The 21320-nt window shown below is 46.4% G+C and overlaps 4 protein-coding genes across 6 annotated transcripts in view; 2 read left to right on the forward strand and 2 right to left on the reverse strand.

Annotated features, from left to right (window-relative positions):
* Positions 1 to 5951, reverse strand: LOC105570018 (dipeptidase 1-like). Its single transcript, XM_012026928.1, has 8 exons — positions 5783 to 5951; positions 4591 to 4717; positions 2876 to 3047; positions 2175 to 2612; positions 1533 to 1791; positions 1126 to 1210; positions 940 to 1015; positions 1 to 403 (listed from the first exon to the last, which is right to left on the reverse strand). Exons 1-8 carry the CDS (start codon positions 5867 to 5869, stop codon positions 169 to 171), a joined length of 1479 nt encoding a protein of 492 aa, XP_011882318.1. The 5' UTR covers positions 5870 to 5951; the 3' UTR covers positions 1 to 168.
* A 2659-nt stretch (positions 5952 to 8610) lies between these two features.
* Positions 8611 to 11491, forward strand: LOC105570020 (nucleolin-like). Its single transcript, XM_012026929.1, has 5 exons — positions 8611 to 8848; positions 10408 to 10662; positions 10736 to 10930; positions 11070 to 11194; positions 11277 to 11491. The coding sequence occupies exons 1-5, from the start codon at positions 8735 to 8737 to the stop codon at positions 11293 to 11295; spliced, it is 708 nt and encodes a 235-aa protein (XP_011882319.1). The 5' UTR covers positions 8611 to 8734; the 3' UTR covers positions 11296 to 11491.
* A 1035-nt stretch (positions 11492 to 12526) lies between these two features.
* LOC105570021 lies at positions 12527 to 19836 on the reverse strand. Of its 3 annotated transcripts, none has more exons than XM_012026932.1 (7): positions 19711 to 19836; positions 18852 to 19197; positions 18624 to 18636; positions 17502 to 17799; positions 17130 to 17428; positions 15837 to 16055; positions 12527 to 15740 (listed from the first exon to the last, which is right to left on the reverse strand). In XM_012026932.1, exons 3-7 carry the CDS (start codon positions 18631 to 18633, stop codon positions 14662 to 14664), a joined length of 1905 nt encoding a protein of 634 aa, XP_011882322.1. In that variant the 5' UTR covers positions 18634 to 18636; positions 18852 to 19197; positions 19711 to 19836; the 3' UTR covers positions 12527 to 14661. The 3 variants fall into 3 exon arrangements, with proteins under 3 accessions (XP_011882322.1, XP_011882320.1, XP_011882323.1); XM_012026930.1 differs by lacking the exon at positions 19711 to 19836 and adding an exon at positions 19461 to 19657; XM_012026933.1 differs by lacking the exons at positions 18624 to 18636; positions 19711 to 19836 and having other exon boundaries at positions 18852 to 19211.
* A 261-nt stretch (positions 19837 to 20097) lies between these two features.
* LOC105570022 (F-box only protein 32) overlaps positions 20098 to 21320 on the forward strand; it is a 13901-nt gene continuing 12678 nt past the window's right edge. Inside the window, exon 1 of the mRNA XM_012026934.1 lies at positions 20098 to 20411. Within this exon, the coding sequence (XP_011882324.1) occupies positions 20290 to 20411 (122 nt within the window). The 5' untranslated portion in view covers positions 20098 to 20289. The remainder of the gene's footprint in view (positions 20412 to 21320) is intronic.

A 21320-nucleotide genomic window follows, 5' to 3' on the forward strand; every position in this document is an offset into this window, starting at 1 on the left:
TTTTAACAAAGCACGCGGAGAGAGTCTACCGCTACTTTATTAAAAATGTAAAACAGTTGGAGCACTCCAGGTACAAATATGACACGGCGTGCCTATTTCGTTAGAGAACACCTCGTGAAAATCAAATAGCGACGTCAATGACGAAAACGAGAGCGAAAGAGTTGATCCCTACGTGTCGTGGTATCTGCAGTAGGCGCTGTCCTCGATGAGCTCCTGCGGAATCCACTCTTCCGCTGGGAACTGATGCGACAGAGTCGCGGCGTGTTCCTCCACCTCCTTGAGGACGCGCAGCAAATTTCCGCCCACAAGTTTCTTTATATCGATCGCGGACCATCTACGGTCTCTGGTCAGCTCGGCCAGCAGCAAGGGGTAGCCAGAAACGTCTGGCAATTCCGTCGGCGGCCTGAATAAGTGCAAATGTGTCTTTCAATCCTTTTATCGCTTAGATCCATCGGGCTGTGTACAAAAGTACATTACACAGTAAAGTAAAATAATAATTTCTTTTTGCATAATATTTTGGATCTACGTCTAAATAGATAGAAAAAAATGATTATTCTGTCATTGTACAGGCAAACGTGAATGCGAGTTTCGTAGACACAGATGGTAGAGGCTTGAGCAATCGGATAGTTATTTTTATGCGCGGAAGCGCAGAATGTTTTACCGAATGTATATTCATTTCTTCGAAACAGACTAAACTAATATCTTGTTGATTTGAAATTAGTAAAAGTTAGCGACGTTATCAATTGTTACAAATTATTAATCACAAAGATGTACTTTGAGAGCTTCAGTCGCGGAGAAAAAAATTAATGAATACGAGTTGTCAGAGCTGTTGTTCAGAAAGTTACTGGAAAGTAATCGCGTTGTGTAATGTATTTCCGCAAACATGCATTAGCGGCGCGCATAATAAAGATACAGCGATGCTGGCGCGTCTTCAACTACCTTAGTATCCCGTCGTAGCCCGCACCGAGGCCCACATGGTTCACGCCAGCTGTTCGTCTGATGTGATTGATGTGAGCTGTAAAAAGAGACGTTGTGTCTATCTCACCCGTTCCTTATCTCGGAGTTTTTGATTTCGACTCTCTCAATCTCCTTTTTGATGGTTCTCACACCGCGCTACTTACACACCTATGATATCGTACATCGAGGCCTTATCGCCGCAGCTTAAATGCGCGCTGTCGAAGCTGACCATAACCAGACCACCGTTGAGGGACTAGAGGAAGCAGAAATGAAGACCACGCGATTAATCCTCGGGCAAATATCGTGTCACCGCGATAAACACTGTATAATTTCTCGACTCCGCGAGATAATTAAAAATTAATATTTAGACAAATAACGCCCAGCTTACAAAATTACATTCGGAGAAAATTGATTCCTTGAAATTAAAATGTAAAAATCGAAGCTCAATCGAGAGCTGTTCAATGATTCATTTCCGACCCATTGTTTGTTCTTTGTTTATCGCAGCGGCTTGGGGGCAGCGTGTCAACAGTCATCCATGCGAGCAAACATTCCAGGGGAGGTTTTCCCTTCCTTACCAAATTCCGCAGTACATCATCTGGGACGTTGCTCGAGGAGTTGCAGAGAGCCTTGGCGGCGCTGTGCGAGAATATAACGGGCGCCTTTGTCACGGCGAGGGCGTCCCTCATCGTTCTCACCGAGACGTGAGAGAGATCCACGAGCATACCGAGCCGATTTAGCTCCAGGACGACCGCCTTACCGAACGGCGAGAGGCCATCGCTGTGGAAATCGGAGGGCGCGTCCGAGCTCGGATCATCTACGGAGCACGAGTCCGCCCTGGAAATCGAAATCGATTCGAGACAGGCGCTACAGACGGAAAATCCAATCTAGAAGAAATGCAGTTTCAAGATTTTCGAGCGCGGACGCCAAGTTTGCGGCAACTTCCTTTCCGGCGGAGCCAATATGTCAGTTATTTGTACTTAAAGCTAATCCCTCGGTGTACAAGATGTAATAAACTCGCAGGGACTTATCTGACTCTTCGAGCGATTAATGTAAATATAAACCACGCGATGTGAAAGCAAACATTAGCTAGTACTAGATACCAATTTGCTTGTCCAAGGTTCATTCCTTTCCGCTGTCATAACAGCGCGACGCTCATGTGCGCGCGTCTCGCGATCGTAGAGACGTTAATCTTCCCCCGGCGCGGCGGTCAAACTTACCACGGAGTGTTGCACTTGTGGGTCAGGGTCATGTAGCGCGCGCCCAGCCGGTGGAAGCTCCTCAGCACCGCCATGGAGGTGCCGATGCTGTGGCCACCCTCTATCCCCACCAGGCTGGCGATCACCCCGTCCCGGTGCGCGTTCTCCAGCTCGCCGCTCGTCGTCACCAGCCGGACGCGCTTGGGGTAGCGCGACGTGAGCCGGCGCACGATGTCGATCTGCTCGAGGGTGAGCTGCACGGCGTCGAGGAACTGCGCCTCGCACGGCACGTAGGCCGACCAGAATTGCGCCCCGACGATCCCCTGCTCCAGGCGGATCAGATCGGTCTGCCACTGCGGGCCCCAGCTGCTGTTGTGCGACAGATCCTCGTCGAAGGGGAAGTTATCCAGCTTCGTGCTGCCGCGGTGCTTGCGCAGATTCCAAGCGAAGTCGTTGTGCCTGATGAACAATTTTCGGGCGACACGATTAATACAGAATACAACTCCGAGCGACGGTATGTTCTACATACTATGGTATATTCTACTATTTGCCGCTTTTAAATAAAGATCCGAATAGGTCGTAGACCCTTTTACTTCAAGGTTTTGACACCGAGGCGTGAACTCTTTCGAGTTTTAAATCGTAGCAGATTATTTTTAGCGATCTATTTTAATTCAAAGTGGAGTCTATCCTCTGCTAGTTTATATACAAGGCACAACTGTTACCCATCGATCAGCGGAATCTCCGAGAGCATTCTTCGGACCACCTGCAACCTTGCTTCCAGCAGATGAGAGCTTCGAAGTTCCAAGGCGAGAGGCAGTCCCACGCCGGCTACCAGGGCGCACCCGAGGAAGAAGAATCCAGTCATCACCATCCATCTTCTCACGGCACTGCCTCCTGCAACATTGTCCGATATCAAAATTCAATCTAATCGATTAGTCAATTTAATCGAAGATTGCAAATCAAATTCGTAGATCTCTTTCTGATTTCATCGACAAGCAAATACAATCGCAAACGTCATCCATAGAAAGAGATATCTGAGGAATGTGTTAATTTTTAACACCTTAGACTTTCGCGTTCTGGTCATGTACAATTTTAACCGCATGACCGCTGACATATAAGTTTCACTTACAACATTTAAAATGATTTCGCATGAATTTACTGGGAAAAACGTTATATCGAAACACCAAACGACAAAAACCAAACGAAGAATAACTCGATCGTTACATGTATAATTAAATGTGTGTATTATATTTTATATACATATATTTTATTTAGTATTATTTGTATAAAATAAAATATATGTAATTCATACACAAGCTCAAAAACAGCCCTTTGTAACGGAAACCGCCGGCGGGACGACCACAGCGGAATCATCTCGAGGGAGATCGGGAAGAGACCAGCCGAGCGTAGATCGTACTTATCCGTACGTGAAATCGCCGTGACCGAAACTCGGATCCGCGATCGAGAGGATCGCCGAGCCGTGAATAGAAATCATATCAAATCGCGGGACCGTCACTCGGCTGCGTCTCGCCACGCTCGTCGCCTCTCGTCGCGCGACGGCTTTTCCTTCCCTTCGCTCGCGGTGGGCTTTTACATAAGTGGGCTCGTTGACGTGCGAAATTGGAGAAGAGAAAGAAACTGTCGAAGCTGTCGCGTTCGGTCATCGGAAACCGACCGGGGATGATGGGATAATCGAGAAAGTGCTCGGCGATCGAGCGCGACGCGATGAATTAAATCCGTGATGATCTGATTTAACACTTTGCCAGCCGTTACTCGCGCTGATGGTAACAATTATAATTGCTGTCAGACGCGCGAGTATAATACGGTATAGGTATAGAACTCAAATCGTATACAGAGATTCGCGAAGTTTCACCTTCTCTTGGGGGAGGCTACTTCGGAGATCATTTGGAGCAACAAAATATACAACGGATTTATAATTAAAAGGTTGTGCTAATTTAAAAATCGGAGAAGAAAACAGTACTTTTGGAATTTAAATAGAAAACGTTACAAAACTTTAAGAAGCGTCCATGATTTCTTTTTAAATTTCATTTGCACAACAGAAGGTCGAAATTGGCTGCAAGTTTATAAGGAAATTTTGCGGGAAACAGCTTCGGGAATGTGTTCCATAAACGGGGGGTAAAACCTGATGAGCCACCCTGCATTTAAACGTGTATCTAACATTAGAAGATCTCAGCTGTTCGATTGAGATAAATTGTCCAACTTAAGTATTCGCTTTATCATAAAATTAATTAATTAATTAATTAAACTGTACATTTTTCACGCTTGGTTCTCATATAAAGTTCTTCCTGCGGGACTCGTGACTTCTCGCGAGTTTAGTTTTCGCATCGACAGACAAAATACGACTTGACGATGAACCACTCTCTTCAGGAATCTCAATCTTACCCCGTGTGCAATAACGATTTTCATATGGACTCACTGCTCTCTCTTGGTGGTTCTTTAGCCTTGCTGAAGGAAGTCGAGACACCCGTGTCCTTGATGTGGTGAAGTGCATCGCCGTTGGGCAATTTTCTCATGAATTCCGGCGACGAGAGCTGCAGGCAGGTCTGCAAAAGTGCGTCGATTTACAAAGCTGCCGTGCCAGCCACCGGAGAGGCAACCGTCTCCGTAAATTAAATCCCAAGATTGCAAACGATTGCATAATCCCCCGTGTATTATCCGCGTTGCGCGAATGTCGCGTTTACGCCGGTATTAGCGGCGCTCGTAAGTTATGAAAGACGCGCATGCCGCGAGGAAAAAACACGTCTGCCTTGAGAGAAGAAATAGAAAACTACTTTGCATGAAACATCCCTGGGAGACTTTCCGCAGACGGTTGCAAAAATGACGGTCGGCGGTGAATCAACATTTCAAGAGCTTCGCGCAAATTGCCCCCTCCCCTCCCTTAGCCAACTTAAATTTGATTTTTAAACAGAAACTCGCATCTTTCGTATGATTAAAAACATCTTCAGATTTTTATCTTCCAACCGAGCGCGTCTGACAATCCTGACGATATGTACTGAACGGAAACGTGAAGCCCTGATCAGACCTTCGCGCGCAGCTCGGTGTCTTGATTTTCTTTCATCCAAGATACAGATACGGTCACTTACATCTCTGGAATTCCTTTAAATTTAAATATCGACATATAAGATGCATTATTTTTCCGAAGAGAGACACCAAGCTCTGCCTTAGTGCTTGTGGAGAAGCTGGCACATCCACGAATGAAGAATAAAAATATAGAATACAATGTAAATAATAATGTAAATAATATAGTGTACAATATAATTATCAAGTCACTTGACGAGGGTTAACAAGAAGCGCTTCGAAATTGCTTTCCAACTTTTCCCATTACGTCGACAAATAAAATAAGTGACATCTCGGACGTGGTATAATCGAGCTCGACGCTTGATCTGTGTCGCTCGAGAAGAAAAGTCGAGCCAAGGGTGACACGCGTCGCAGCATCCATGTATTATTGCGCGGACAGCTCGGTCATCAATTACAGGCGGTAAATAATATTTCAGCGGGTGTTCTCTGGGGTTTCCCGCGGAACCCGTGGACAGGTCAATTAGGTGGCAGCTCTCGCCTCGACGTAATTAACAGGGGAACTCTAGCCGGGCTCGCGTCGTCCTACCTACCTCCGAAAGGATGTCGACTTCCTTTCTCCTGGGGGGCGGCGAGCGGTAGACCATGCCATCCTTACCGACACCGTAGAGCTCGAACATCTTTCTCCCCGAACGTCTTTCCGTCCACTCTTCACCCCTGCGCCGGACTTTTTGCTGGCACTGCCGCCGTTGTAAATACGGAAGGAACGGCGTCCCGACGCGCGGCGTCGGGCGCACGCGTCAATCCCCGTATCGATCCGACCCTGCGCGAGTCCGAAAAATTATTAACAATCACCGCGTCAGGTATGTCGCCCGTTAACTCTCTACGGCCCCGTGCGACTTGCAAGTTTACACCATCAGTTAAAAAATATATATCTGTATATTATTTTTTTTGGTTCAAATGATTCAACGTCATGCTCCGTTTAACGGTTGTCGTGATATTTTCTTCTCGTAAGCAACGGACGTTCGGTTATTTAAAGACGAACTCGTGAGATTTACGAAATGGTATAGCAGGTTTGAAACATAAGATTGAACCACGAAGAGCTCTGCAAGTTTATCGTTGTGGGCTTTAGTTATAACTGGACCTTTGAAATTTCAGTTTACTTACTTGCGAGCTCGGGCTTCACTTCTTTGTCCCTTTCCAACTGTTACTCTAGAAAGAGACAAACGTGAATTAAACTGAGATTAAAGTTAAGCGACGTTTGGTGAAGCCGGGTCTTAGTCTACGACTAAGGCGGACTTAGGCGTTTGCGGCTTCTTCTTTTTCTACCATCAGCCAAACGTAGATGAAGCTCACCTAGCAGCAGCAGGTTCACACCTGAAATACAAGACTGCATGTACCACGTGGGGCTTCGAGTTATGGGGATAGTTTTACAATTAAGGGCCTGAGAGCAGACAGATCGTCGTAGCTGTTTACGATTCCGTTGTAAGACGTAAAGTGTCGGGGGTCAACGCACAAAGAACTGTCGTGTGTGTCGCCTCGCGAGACAACGGATGCGACATGCGTCGACGGCAATTCTTGACCAACTCGAGTCTTACAATAATCTTTCTGCTCAAGCTCTAAGGGCTTGAACAGAACGGCTGTCTTATACTCTCACAATATTTTGTGTTTTAAGTCTTTGTCTTGAGGTAACGCACAATTACGGCCTTGTGTCTTGAGAGTACGAGACAGCCATTCTGCTCAGGCCCTCACAATGAGCTGTTAGCCGTTAGTCAGAAGTCAAAACTAAATGTCGATCCCCCGCAAGCAAAATGATAGCAGATTGTAGGCAGACTGGCAACAGATTTCATCGGAACATTTCAGCAGATCGACATCATCTGCGTCCGCAGACTCAGCCCGCGTTCTGCCGCCAGAGTTTGCCGACCTGCTCGGACAGCAGATCGTCGGCAGAAACCGAGCAGGATCTGCCGTTTAATTTATATCTTTTACCGTGTTTGTTCCTTTCATTACAGAGATAAAAATAAGCAAGTAGTCCTTTAAGATTTCTGCGCACTCATAGACGAGAGTGCAAGGAAGCTCATTTCAGAACTTCAAAAAGATGACCAAAGAATCTCGCGTGGATGTGTTAATACCGCGTGCGGTTTTCTTCTTTCGAGTGTCAATCTAGTGGGAACGTTACGCTACTAAACGACAGAGTTTGCTCCGTTTTGTTACCAATGTCTGCCGACAAATTGTATCAGCAGATTCTGCTCGGTTTCGGCTGCAATCCGTCGCCATGTTGCGTGAGCAGGAACTGCCCCATTTCTGCCGCCAATCTGCTGCCTAAATACGTTATCAAGCTTTGTTACATTTTCGTTGATATGCTGCCAACATCGTGTAATATATCAGAGCCTGCGAGCCAAATCTGTAGTCTTTCCGTCGGCAAAATTTGGAAACAGAGTTTCCTGAAGTCTGTCCTCCACAGGCTTGGCTGTCTGGCTCCTTTTCCTTCCGCCTAGAAAAGAAAAGAGTCGACATACAGCTCCGACTTCTGACTAACAACCCGTTGTGGACCAGGTCTAAAATCTTAGAACGTACGTGTGAGTGTCTGAGCAGAATGGCTGTCTTAAGACAAACTCTTAAGACAAAGTTTTATGTTTTAAGAAACGTCGTGTATCATTTGAAATATATTGTGCCAGTTACCGTCGATATGACCCTTATTTAATTATTCATATGTTTTAAGCCTTTTAAGCCTCTGTCTTGAGGCAACGCACAATAACTGTCTTACGTCTTGAGTACAAGACAGCTATTCTGCTCAGGCCCCAAGTCACAAGACGATTATATTGCGCGTTACTTCGAGGCAAAGGCCCGGTCTGCAACGAGTTGTTAGTCGTCGGTCAGAAGTCAGAACTATATGTCGGTCCTCCTACTTCCACCCAGAGAGGAAAACGATCAACATACAGTTCCGACTTCTAACGACGAACAACTCGTTGTAGACCGGGCCGAAGATTTACATCCTAAAACGTTGTCTTAAGAGCCAGAGTCCAAGAGACGGCCATTTCGCTCCGGCCCGGAGTTTTCAATTACGGCAAATCGGGCTACGGAAAAAAACACCTCGTGTCGTTCGTCGGACGCGCGTGAAAGCTCTGAGAAAACTTGTGGATTACCAGATTCCTCGAAAAGGACCACAATCCGCACGGCCGAGACGCCGGAGTCGAATAGATAAACCGTCCTGCCGGCCCGGCGTCGCCTAAACAGTTCTCTCGCGACACCCGAATCTCACGTTTGTCTTCCCGCGGGGACGAGACGCGGCGAACGGGAACGGTGCTGCCATCGGGAGACGGTTTCCGCAGCCGCGGCGCCAACGCCGTCCGCCGGTCTTCGCGATAATAAAGGGAGCCTTCCTCCTCCCTCCTCCCTTACCGACCGCCATATTGTTTGCGATATTCCGTGTGCACGTCGGGCTCCTCGCCGTCCTCGTCAGCGCGTGTCGCCCGCGTTAAACGACGCCTCTTCCCGCGGTACGGTGTCACGGAAAACCGGCAAACATTTCGCGCAAGGGCAGCATGAAGAAGATCAAGGACTACTCGGACGAGGACGATTACGAGGTGGACGATCCGGACTATCCGGAGGTCGAGGGTGCCTCCGAGGAGGAATGGACCCCGGAGGCCGGGCCAGAGGTAAATTTACGCGACTCTTCCCCCCCCCCTCCCCCTTTCCTCGTCGACGCCCGCGTCACGTTCCCGCGGACGGCCGATACTCCGATCCGCGTCGTTGGCGCCTGTCCCGCAACGAGAGCGAGAGAGACGCGACTCGCGCCGCCGATAATCGACGGCGGCGGCGGCGGACATTTCGTCCGCGGCTCCTACGCGCCAGCGACGAGGATATTCCCCGCGAAGTCGCCTTGCCCTCCTCCCCGCTCAGGTCGGACGCGCGGCGCGGAATCGGGACGAGGTGGCGGAAAAAAAAAGAGAGAGAGAAGAGAGACGGGTGTCCGTGCCCCGCGACCGTGACGGAGCGAGGCGTCGGCGGGGCGACGCGAGGTTCGCCCCCGCCGCGAGGAAGGAGCGCGCCCTCGGGACAAGATGCCCGGCGCGGAGCGCGGCCGCGAGGCCGCCGCGGCGCAGCCTCCCGCACGACGGCCCGGGCGCGCTGTCCTGGCGTATCTTTCGAGATCGCCCGCGCTCGTCCGGCGCCGCTCGGTCCACCGCGTCCCGCGGCGGCCATCGTCGCCGGCCGGTCGCGCGCGAGAGCGGCCGGTCGGCCGCCCGGTGGCGCCGCCGCCGGTCGGCGATTTCATTCAAACCGCCGGAAGCGAGCGCGACGCGACGTCGCGTTACTACGGCGAGCGCGCGCGACTTCCCCGGTCGCCTCGGGGCGGGGGAAAAACAACACGAGGGAAACGCACTTTTTACGGTCCGCCTCCTGGCGCGCTTCGACGCCGTTTGGCTCGGTCGATCGACGGCCCGGTCATTCATTTTCTGGGCCTAAGGCTCCATTTAGTAATCGTAAATTTCGCGAGCGCCGAAAGAGGAAACTGAAAAAGATCGCAGTACCTTACAGCTTCTGGCATTGTCGCTCTAGGTACCGATTTTTTTTTTTAGCAATAATAACATATTTACTTTCGTAAAGTGAAGCCACCTGATTCTTGCTGCCCACCTTTCAATCGCTGGAAGAAAAATTTATCGTTAAATATACAGAATCCGCCGTCCCCAATCTTTGTTTCCACGTTAGACGACAAAAAGTTAGTAATTCTGTCCAACGATGGAGATGCACGCTTGATAAATTAATTGATCGAGATCACTAACAAAATATCGAACGGAAAGTATTACCTCTCGGGCTGTCCTTTGATCGTTAGACGCGTCGCTTCTGTCACGTAAACGAACCGGGGAATGTTGACGGGACTGCAAAAATATTACCCGATGAATTGGTCACAAGCCCTGAAAAAATACTGAACGGACGTCATTCGGGAGATTTTTTTAATTATATAAACGTGCACGGTACGTTAATAAGAGAAGTATGAGGGGAAAACCGCTGGGGGTATTGTGGTGTGCAGAATTGCGGCATTACTGGGCATAAAGATAAAACAAGATAGTAAGATGAAGTAATGCCCACTGGGCATTAGTGTACAAGACTTTGGTCAGCGGTTTCCCCCTCGGAGGAGTACGATCACGGAGTGCGATTAAGAGTACGCGGCGAGAAAGCGATAGACCACTTAGTCGCTCACGACTTTTTACAGGGTGGCGCTAAAATAAGGCCGCCGAGAGGAGGGGCGAAAAAGCGACAGCACTCCGAGGAGGAGGACGAGGAGGAGGAGGACGAGTTCGAGGAGGAGGAGGAGGAGGACGAGGAGGAGTCTGATTCTGATACGGGAAAAAAGTCAAAGAGAAAAAGGCGCTCTAAGAAGGACGACGACGACAAAGAGGATGAGGAAGATGAGGATTCCGATGACAACAGTTACAATGAGTCGGGAGAGACTCCGAAAGAATACACAGTGAGTCGTCGAACGGTGGCCAATCGGCTGTAACGCTCTCACGATCCGTAACAATCATTGGTATTTCTTGCAGTCCGGTTCGTTTGTTCTTGCAAAAGCTGACCTTGAATCTAATAAGAATAAGGAAGACAACTTATCGAGTAAGGGTAAGTCCGACGTGGAATCGAGCACTTACCCAACCTTGTGGAGGATAGATGGGAAGGCGCTGCTCCAAAAGTTTCTACCTTTCGAGGAAGATGGAAAAGTACTGTACAAAAGCACAACGACAGTAAGTGCATTGTTTTCAATTAAAAATAATGTGTCGAAACGTTCGCCGAACTGACCTGTGGTTCATGTTGTATTAGTCTACATCGGACAGTTGTACTTGCGAATGCAAATAGTTGATGGAAATTGTCATTTTATTTCAGTACTCTGGATGGCAACAAAGTAACAAAGACAATTACATAGCAGTCCAGGTGTCCTTCAAAGTGCAAAGTAGACAAGAGACAATTGTTGAACTTCATTTTGATCCATCGCAACCACAAGAAGTAAAGTACGTAGTTGCATCGCAGTCTCGAATGTTGCGACGTGTAATGCAATGCTGATGTTAACAGATTTCTCTTTATTAATTTCAGGGATGATAAAGAAGATTAAATTAGATCGAGTTTGCCCTTATTTGTTTATATACGTCTTAAGGAAATATACGTTGTAAGGAACGAGAAGGAAGAAACACCCACATCTACATGTACACTATTCACGAGACACACAGTGACACGTGCACACGAATGAAGTTTGTGACATGGTACTGTAGCAGGTTCATATTTAAAATATAAGATTGGATGGACCATGGGCTCTGAGTTTATTACTGGGGGTAGCTTTAGCTATAATTGATATCTTTGACAGAATATACGTGTGAGCTTCAATTATCAAGAGAGCTACTCGCAGGCATGCGTCGTATTTACAAAGTTCAGTAAATATAACACCCGATGATTTACAAAACGTTTTACGTCGCCTCGACAGAAATTCAATGTTACCTAGCATAAAGGATGCATGTTGGTGTTCGATTTGTTTATAAAATGATGTCGCTGTTAGTCTGTTCGTAATTTAAACTCTATTTTACAGACGCAACATTGGCCTTGTAACCTATGTGGCCATTTCAAGCGCGCCCTTAGTCAGAAATAAATTGAACTGTAACACTCGCGCGTTACAGCAAAAAGGGGAAGAATTTCGATACAAACGGATGTACGAAAAACCTGCGTAAATCGAATTAAATTGAATTACTCAATTGTACGTGAATGTATATTATTTTATCATAGATATGACATAATAATAATACGAACATAATATAATATGATCATAAATATGATATATCTTTGTTCCGTCAGATCGAAATCTAGAAAAAATGCTAATTAACATAGAAAAGATATTAAAAATGTAACGGAAACTGCAGAAAATATTTCTTACGGTTTCCACAACTGCTACGGGCGACGCTAGGCCATTTCTTGTGTGTCGTTTAATCATAAGATGTAACAAAAACCTAGCAAACACTTCCAGTAATTGACAAACCTGCATTCATATGATTTGTCGAACTTGTAAAGGGGATCGGTTGTACAAAGTTAACTTATATTATTATTGACGATTTTGTCCCTACTACTAAAAATAGTTCGATCTCACGAACTTGCGTTACACGTCGATCTGTAAGAATCAATACGGTCTCACGATCATTTATGTCAAGCAAGAACACGGTTGAAATAGATACTTGGATAGTTTGTAGTATATAGTTTGTTTCTACCAAGTGTTATAAGGTGACACGTTTAGCAGCGCGTTTAGCTGATAAATTTGATAGATGCGAATTATGATGAATACACATAAAAAATATACAAACTTCAATTGTGGTAAATATTTATTGAGTTCTCCCACAATTGTACATTGTACCTTAATGACCTACAAAACTACAATGCTTCTATTCTGTTTGTATAATTATTTTCTGCGTACTTTAAGTAATATGTATCTTAGTAGGATTTCATCATTTGATATTGTGTAAGGAATCGGAAAATATATCATAGATAGACTGATTTATCATGTCAAATGTGGATGTTTACTGTGGACACTTTATTACGTATACGTTAACATCCCAAAGCTTTTGATTTCTATTGAATTATCTTTCTTTTTTAAATAATTTTGTATTTTTTTATGATTTTATTAACACAATTATGATGACAAAATAAAGTACGTTTCCCTTTATTCAACAACGATGTTATGACTTAAGGAAAATTAAATCCGCATTTAGTGATATCAAATAAAAACTTCCAATTGATGTTAGCATTTTAAGCATTAAGTAAAAAATGGACAGACTTATATATACATTTCGTAACAATATATATATATTAATTTAATGTATTTAAATATATTTTCTCCTCCTTCCCGACGTGTATTTTTGTATAGCGTCCCGCCATTAATATCAAATAATTCACACTTGGCTGATCTCAACAGAACAAGCATATCGCATTATTTGTTTTGTATCAGATCATCCCTTCCTTTCGTTTGGTTTATTAAATCGCAGATTTCTCATAGCATATTAACTACTGATCCCGTTGTTAGATTAAAGCTGAATAAATGTACATTGTCTATATCTATAATGTGATATGTGGAAATATACGATTATTCAAGAAGTACTCCAATTATGGCAGCATACATTAATTCTCAGTAATTTGATACCCAAAACCACGAGTTGTTTCTTTGAAATTTCTTGGGAACACGTTATCTTGATTGCGGTAAAAGGAAAAGGCAGAGGATTAAGAATTAATAGTTAAATATCTTATCACCGTACAAACAGTAGTTGTAGAAGACTAGATCTCAAGTGCTTTCTGTATAAAGTACGGAATGACCAGCATTTCTCAAGCTTACTGTAAATATAATTGTTAAAAAGAGTGACGAAAGTATCAAACTTTCATTACCGCTCTCTGATTGCGCTTCCTCAACTTGCACGTGCTTCCTTTTGTGCATATACACTATACGTATAAAAATATTAAATAATTTATACAGAAAAATTCTATAAAACGTGAACAAGACATATGATAGTATTATTTTTCAGTTACGAGCTAGAGATATTCAATCAACAAATTTAATTACAAGGTAACAAGGATTAATTCAATATTTCAAACTTAACAAGTATGTCAGGAGATATGATAGCGGGAATGTATGCACGATTTAACATAACCCTGTAACGATTGGAAAATAAGAAGAGATAAAAGATGAGAAAAGTTGAAATAGTGCAAGACATCAAGTCAGTTGTCATGAGTGACTAAATTAAAATAAAATTTATGAAAATGTAAATTTTGTGCGACACAATTTATGTAAAAGTTTAAGCAAGACGACGTAATATTCAGTAAAAGAATGTTCTAAAGTACCTCGAGTATCAATTACAAAAGTACCTTCTCTCGACCCAAAATACCATCTATATATTTAAATTGATGTAAGTTTACTTCATATAATTCAAACTTAATCATCATGTACCCCTATGCCAATATTAACAAAATATTGTTATGATAGGTCTGTTGCACTTGTTTTTGGTCCGTGTGCTAATGTTAAAATCAAAATGTAATAAAATTTTTAAGTTCATAACTCGCGTCAAGTATCTGTAAAAATATACACGAGTCATATAAAATTCAAATGTATAAAAAGATTGATACTTTATAATATTTTCATGAATTTGTATTAATATTTAAGAAAAATAATCAAGTGTATCATTTCCTGTATCTTTTCATAGTTTTGGATAAAAATAGATGTTAAAAGACCTTCTTAAATACGTACGTTGTAGAAATATCTTTTGTTAATGTCTTATAAAACACGAAGTTCGAAAATATTTGATTTCTGAATAGAAGAATAGATCAGTTCAGAGTGTTAAAGAGGAAGTCCAAAATTCTACAAGGTATTCTAAAAATTCTCTCTAATACACACATTCTCCTGTATCACAAGACGACAGTTTTACCAAAACCGGCAACTGTTTTAATAATCCGCCTAAAATCCCGGTTCCATCCTGACCGATAACACACTGCTAAGCATATCGCGAATCTCTGCCACCTCCCTCCTACTTCTCGCTAGCATATCCTCCAATCTCTTATTTTCCTGCATGATCCTTTCCATCTTTTTCCGATATTTCCGTTTGTTAACTTGGCAACAACAATCCGGACAGTTTTTGCCATGCTTACAATCTTTACATATTTTACCTTTGTAACAACAAGCTTGTTTATCTTCCGTACAAGAATGATCGCTCGACGCCGAATCCTCCTGTGTAGTTTCTAATCTGTCGATAGACTCACCAACGTTTGATGGCGAAGGCAAGTAATTAGGTTTACTAAGCGAAGATTCCGTGTCTACTTTTAACTCCAGATCGCTTTTCTCCTCGGTTGACTCGAAGGATTTCGGCATATTTAATAGTGTACTATCAGTTACATCATTCGATACTTCGTTATCTACAATAGGTTCTATTATTACTATACTCGGAATGCTAGATCTAATAGGACTTAGATCGCAATAGTGCATTGCGGTTGTATCACATACTCTAGACTGTCTTTTGAAACTTTTTCTCTTTTGCATTAACGTGTGTTCCTTGCTTTGACGTTCAGCAATGCGCATTGCGCTATCGCTAAATCGTCTCCCATATAATGTTTTATTCTTTAAGCGTTCAATGTCACACGAACCATCGCTAGCCCTTCGAGTATCAGAAAATTCATGCTTTCTAGAAGTTGTATCCGAAGTTACATCTGATTCTTGTTCCGTACCGTCTAGATTCGCGCCACTTTGAGCAATATTTAAGCTACTTTGAATCTCTCGATCATCTTTTGATAATTGGTCAGTTTCGGAAAATTCGACAGTATCGTCAAACGACAATTGTTTCGCCAGCTTCTTGTCATACTTGGAAAGATATTGGTGTTCAAACGTTACGCTTCCTTCCGGAGACGATTGCTTTAATTCCATGGATTTACTGGCATCCAATGAGCTGTTGTGATCATTTGCTGTATCGCACGTAAGTTTCGAGTCACTGGCAGATATCTCGATTAAATTTCCATCGCATCCGAAAGCAAATGATTTCTGCCCTGTAAGAGAGAGAGAGAGAGAGAGCGTTTTATCAATTTCACGTAGAGAAAGAAAATTAATTATATAAACGTCGAAATTATTTACACCAGATTTACCTATGATCATGCGCTTGTTGCGCATATCGGGGCTTTTGCAACGCGGCTGCTCCAGGAACTGCCTGTTATCAGGAGACAGCACGGAGAGTTTTCCGTTTTGATGCGACGAACTGTACTGGTCGCAATTATACAAACTGGTATCAGGTTCGTGGCTGTCGTGCTCCCGCAAACGTTCCATAATCTTTTGCACAATTTCCGATGGGGCTACATATGGCGATCCTTTCAAAAATGCAAAAAAAGAGAACAAGATACATCTTCCATACATTCATTATGGACAATAATAGCAAGTGTCGTAAAACTACGCGACACATAAAAGATATAAAATAAAAATAAAAATATACATGTACACCTCAGGAACGATAAGACACGTGCACAAATTCTACTTATTATTGTGTCATAACTGGATATTTTTTAAGGAGATTATTGCACACAATTTAGAAAACTAAATGCTACTTTATCATACAAGTCACGACTCCATAGTTAAACATTCGCGCTTTATATTCGTATTCTTAATGCATTAGAACACATCACCCTTGCACACCTTATTATTATTCATGCGAATTATTCATTAATTTAAAACTCATATAACACGTAACTAATCGTACATCTACAACAATCAGATAAAATATATTTTTGTGCGTATAAGATTGTTATCGAGCGTTTGAAGACTTTAGAAGCATCACATTTTCGCAGCATAATAGAAAAAAAAATTATAAATGTCTACATGAAAGTAGCATAGACATCGCGTATCGATTGACGCGCAAATTCAAAACCAATAGAAGCAAAAACAAGAAGCTGCAAATGTTCGCTAAAATAAAAAATAATATTAACGACCAAGGAGAACTGCTGTGCGTTTCTAGATAAGTTCAATTAAAGTAGTTTTAAAGATGTAACGAAACAGATCCTAATCACAGGTTCTCACGCGAGACTTACAAAGTTACTCGATCCGGAGTTTCCGCGCTGCCGGACACGTGTAGGCGCGCATAACGCGCTATTGCTTCCTACAAAATTATCATGCTGTATGGTAAAGTGTTTGCAAGTATTGGCTGATACCCAGAAATATAGATTTAATACTCGTGAAAACTTCACGAGAACGCTGCCCATCGATTCATTTGTGAATATACTACTAAAGATACAAGTCACAGAAGATTCTTTGATTCTTGTAGATTCTTATAGATTGTTTTTCACACGTAGATTCTAATACTGACGTGTTTGCGTCCACGAGAGGAAGTTGAATCTTACTGAATGGTGCAATCGTTATTACAATTATTGCTACTGAAAAATCAATTTTACCCATTAGGCCTCTATATCCTAAAGACACCGAGTCAAAAGATTCGGTGGTCTCCTGTTGCTGCTTAATAAACTCGTCTATGGCGATGCCTCGTAACGACGACGGCTGTAGGAACCTTCTAGGAATGCGAGAAATTGTATCGTTCTCCTGCGGACTGGCCGAGGAACCGCCGAAGCCAAGGTCGAGCAGTATCGCAGCCGGGTCCGCCTTTCGCAGCTCCAACAAGCTCTCGACGCTGCTGCAGTGGCTGCTGTCCGACTGAAAGCTCGCGTCTCGCGCCAGTCTCTGCTGGGGAAGCGAGCTGAAACATTCACACGGGTATTCAACATCGGTCGTTGGCGACTGGCCCGTCGATCGCGAACACTCCTCAGTACCTCGGTAACACCGGTGTATTCATCGCTGGAGAATTAGGAACATTGATAGGCGCCGATACGGTCATGCTTGGAGGCTTCAAGTCCTTAGAAAATGGAATGTCCTTAGGCTCGGTTGGTGTTGACGGTTTGCGCTCGTGGCTACGCTCTTGACACTCGCTCGCAGTGGCCACATCCGACCTCGCGGACGACGGGATGGAGTCGATCCATTGTTGAACTGGTCCGCTGGCGCGCCGTCGCATCTCCCAAATCCCGCGCAGCCAGTCTGTCACTTTTAGTATGGTCTCCTTGCCCACATTCTCTAAGCAAAAGATACAAGGCGTCGATCAAGCACGTGCGTCAACCAATAAACTCATGCACATGCTGGCAAAGTAAAGATTAACGAAAGCCGAATTAAACGGATGATTCGTGTGCCACCGTCAGGGACCGAGTGCTAAACTGCGATCTTCTCGAGCACCGGCGGACTCGTCTATGAAATGGAAGGGTCAATGTGCAACGAACATTTAAGATTTCCGTTGTGCGAGGTAACATCGAGGTATAAAACTGAGAGGCGGACACGGGACGTCTTTCTTCTGCGAGCTTTACAATAACGACGCAATCTCGACGCTCGAAACGTCAGGAAAAGTATAAGCTCACAGAGACATTTCAGACTCGTGATTCATACAACAATATCGCCTCTGCGCGTATGAAAAAGATAAAATCCCATCTTTCTCCCTCGTTCGTTTCACTCTAAAACTGCGGTACGATCATCTTCACGATCGTAGTCGACGTGACAATTACACCATTATAAAATGCACGCAATTCGGGGCGGTGCAGCATATGTGCGTGCAAATTCTATCGCCTCGCGTCGCGCCTCCACGTTTTGTCACGATAAAAAATCGCACGTGCAGAGCGCGAGAGTGCGAGAGACGCGTTCGAAGTGGGGACTGCGCCTAGAAATTTTTTATGTAAACACTACAACGACGGTGCCGATAACGAAAGCGTGTACTGCAGCACATCCACATAGCTCGCGGGTGACGTCACACGTGCGAGAAACTCCGTTTTTCCTACGGTAAAACCCGAGGGACACCCTAATTCCTGCCCGCCTCGTCGAAAACGGGTCGCGTGATCCAGTCGAGTAAATACCTGGGTCCATATCCTGGGCAGCACAAGGACAGAATATCGTGAGAAAGAAAGAGTGAGAGTGAGAGCAAGGGAGGGAGGCGTACAGGGAGGGAGGGAGGGAGGGAGAGAGAGAGAGTTGCGTGAGAGCACGTGCCGTGCGGTACGCAACGTAGTAAATAAGCGCGTTTGCACGCGGTTGCGAAACGCGCGGGGCGCCGGGGAGGGTCGAGGCAGCTTGTGTGCACGTACCTCCTCTTCAATTCAGGCGGATGAGCCGACTCGGCCGTCGCGTCCCTGCGTGGCAATCAGAGCGATTCGCGGCGCATGTCGCGCGCCCGAAGGGAGGCGATTCGCTTGCGGCGCGGAGCGATTGAGACTGCTCGGCCCGCGGAGCCGCGCGTCCACTTGTCAGCGTCCGTGACACTCCGCACGCCCGCCACGTCATGCGCGCGCCCAGGAGATCCAGCGACGAGCGGAGAGACGCAGATTCAGGCCCTGTCCCCTTCTCCTCCACCTCCTCCTCCTCCTCCTCCTCTCCAACGAGGCTCCGGCGACGAGGCAGGATATCCCGAGTGACGGCTCCCGGACTTGAATTCTGCGGGGAAGAAAAAATTCGTTAGAAAGGAAGAAAGAATTCGACGAGATACGAGAGCGACGCGAGCCTCCCGGGCGAGCGAAACCGATCCGTTCCACGAAGCGAAGTGCGAGCCGACGAAAGTGCAAGCCGACCGCGTGCGCGTTTAAATTGAAAAGTTCGCGACCAGCGGAGTGTCTCGAGCGATCGGTTCGGCTCTTGAGAAGCTCGTCGAGTCGCGTCTTTACGGTCGGAAATAAAAAAGGTCGGGGTGTCCAATTTGCCTGGTAAATCGCGTGCCCGACCGCGTCGCTCCGATTTTCCTCGACACCCTGTAGGTAGGAGAACACGCTCGCCGCTCTCGAGACCAGTCGGCGTTACATTCCCGCTGCTGGTAACAGACGACATTCGAATGCAGGACGCGCGGCGTCGGGAGTCGACGTGACGCGGCGCATTTTATCTTCCGTGCGCTCTGCAAAACGAGACGAGCAAACGTTGAGACAATCGCAGACATTAGGAATAATTGATACTAACAGATCGGTACACCGTGCATCAGGGAGAGTCATTAGCGTCAGGCGTCACGTGCTTCCACGCGCGACCGAGGTAAAGTCCGCTCGAGTCGAGCGCGCCACGTCTCGACTCCGGATTCGCCGTCGGCGACAACTCCAGCTTCCTCCCCCGCGAGTCTCGCCCGGATCGCTTGGTCGGTAGGAAAAGTCAATTCGTCGTAGACGCGAAGCGTCGCGGACGCGCGCGACGCGCCCGACCCGGAAGAGAGGAGTCCGGGCGCCGCGGCGGTGGCGCGCGCGCGCCGCGCCGCGCCGCGCCGCGCGCTCGCCTCACACAGCTGATGCGCGGTGACGTCACTGAAACAAAGCCATGCGCGCACGGCGCGCGGCGCGGCGCGGAGGCACGGGGCACGGAGAGCGCGAGAGCGAGCGAGTCGTTCCGCGAGGCGCAGCGGACGCGCACACCACACACTCGGCGTCCGCGGACACGGCGAGGTTGCGCCCTGCGCCGTCTCTCGGTGTTGCGAGTGGTCGCTCCCGTTGCCGCCGTCGGCCAGCGTCGGCATAGCGCGCGCGCGCGCGCGCGCCCGCCCCCGGGCCCAGGATGCCGTTCATATCCAAGGACTGGCGCAGCCCGGGCGAGGAATGGGTGAAGACGGTCGAGGGCTGGGAAAAGAAGAAGATCCTCGAGTGCGCCAACAACAAAACCCTCTCGCTTCTCCTACGGTACGTCATTGTCCCCCCGCGCCTCGTCGTCCGCTGGCGGGTCTCACTCTCTCTCTCTCTCTCTCTCTCTCTCGCTCCTCTCCGAGTCGCCCTCGCTCGTTCTTTGTTCGTTTCGCCAGCTCGCGGCGCGGCGCACAGCTGTTACTCCAGGCGTTTAACATCGATCCGCCCGACGGCTCGGCGTTTGTTTACATGCCGAGCGCGCGCGGCCCGCTCGCCGGACCCCATTTGTTTCCATTTCGCGAGAGCGCGGCGAGACGCGCTCTCGGACACGTCCGCGTTGTCCCGGGGACTCCTTCGTCGCGGCTGCCTACGTATTTGCGCTCCGACCGCTCTTCCGCCTCACAGCCCGTTCTGCTCTCCACGAGACCTGTAACGGCGGTACAATTAATCGCGATGCAAACGGATCTAAATCAGACGAGACGATAACGTTAGTCGACGCCAGCTCGTGCTACAATTCACGATCGTCACGAGGCTGACTAGCAGTGTCCTTGCGCGAGTCGATTGCTGATCCTGCGGCGCGACCCGCGGGTGATACCATGTTGTCCGACTGGCTCGCGCGAGTCGTAATACGGATGATTGTCAAGTTTGCGTGCACAGTAGCGCATAACATTATTCAAATTGGGCCGCAATACGTAATGCGTGCAATACGACGCCAAGTCACAGTCCGCTCCTTCCAGCCTCTTCTCTCTCTCTTTCTCTCTCCTCCGCGAGATGCAACGTCACCGAGGATTCAGCCGCGGCTCTGCTCCTGAAACACGGATCGAGTCTGAAATTTGTAGTTTACTTTGACTCTCGACTGGCTTTCCAGTCGAGCACCGAAATATCAATAAAATAGACGAGAGAGAGAGAGAGAGAGAGAGAGAGAGAGAGAGAGAGAGAGAGAGAGAGAGAGAGAGAGAGAGAGAG

The sequence above is a fragment of the Vollenhovia emeryi genome, unplaced genomic scaffold (genome assembly GCF_000949405.1).
Source record: "Vollenhovia emeryi isolate VEMERY1.0 unplaced genomic scaffold, V.emery_V1.0 DF939122.1, whole genome shotgun sequence".
In the NCBI taxonomy this organism is placed as follows: domain Eukaryota; kingdom Metazoa; phylum Arthropoda; class Insecta; order Hymenoptera; family Formicidae; genus Vollenhovia; species Vollenhovia emeryi.

Coding starts and splice junctions, on each gene's coding strand:
- LOC105570018 (XM_012026928.1), bottom strand. CDS start 5,869: ATGTTCGAGCTCTACGGTGTCGGTAAGGATGGCATGGTCTACCGCTCG. Junction 3,048..4,590: donor AGAACCACCAAGAGAGAGCA/GTGAGTCCATAT, acceptor ACAATGTTGCAG/GAGGCAGTGCCGTGAGAAGA. Junction 2,613..2,875: donor GAGATTCCGCTGATCGATGG/GTAACAGTTGTG, acceptor ATTGTTCATCAG/GCACAACGACTTCGCTTGGA.
- LOC105570020 (XM_012026929.1), top strand. CDS start 8,735: ATGAAGAAGATCAAGGACTACTCGGACGAGGACGATTACGAGGTGGAC. Junction 8,849..10,407: donor CCCCGGAGGCCGGGCCAGAG/GTAAATTTACGC, acceptor GACTTTTTACAG/GGTGGCGCTAAAATAAGGCC. Junction 10,931..11,069: donor TGTACAAAAGCACAACGACA/GTAAGTGCATTG, acceptor ATTTTATTTCAG/TACTCTGGATGGCAACAAAG.
- LOC105570021 (XM_012026932.1), bottom strand. Junction 16,056..17,129: donor AGGATATAGAGGCCTAATGG/GTAAAATTGATT, acceptor CATTTTTGAAAG/GATCGCCATATGTAGCCCCA. Junction 15,741..15,836: donor CAACAAGCGCATGATCATAG/GTAAATCTGGTG, acceptor TCTCTCTTACAG/GGCAGAAATCATTTGCTTTC.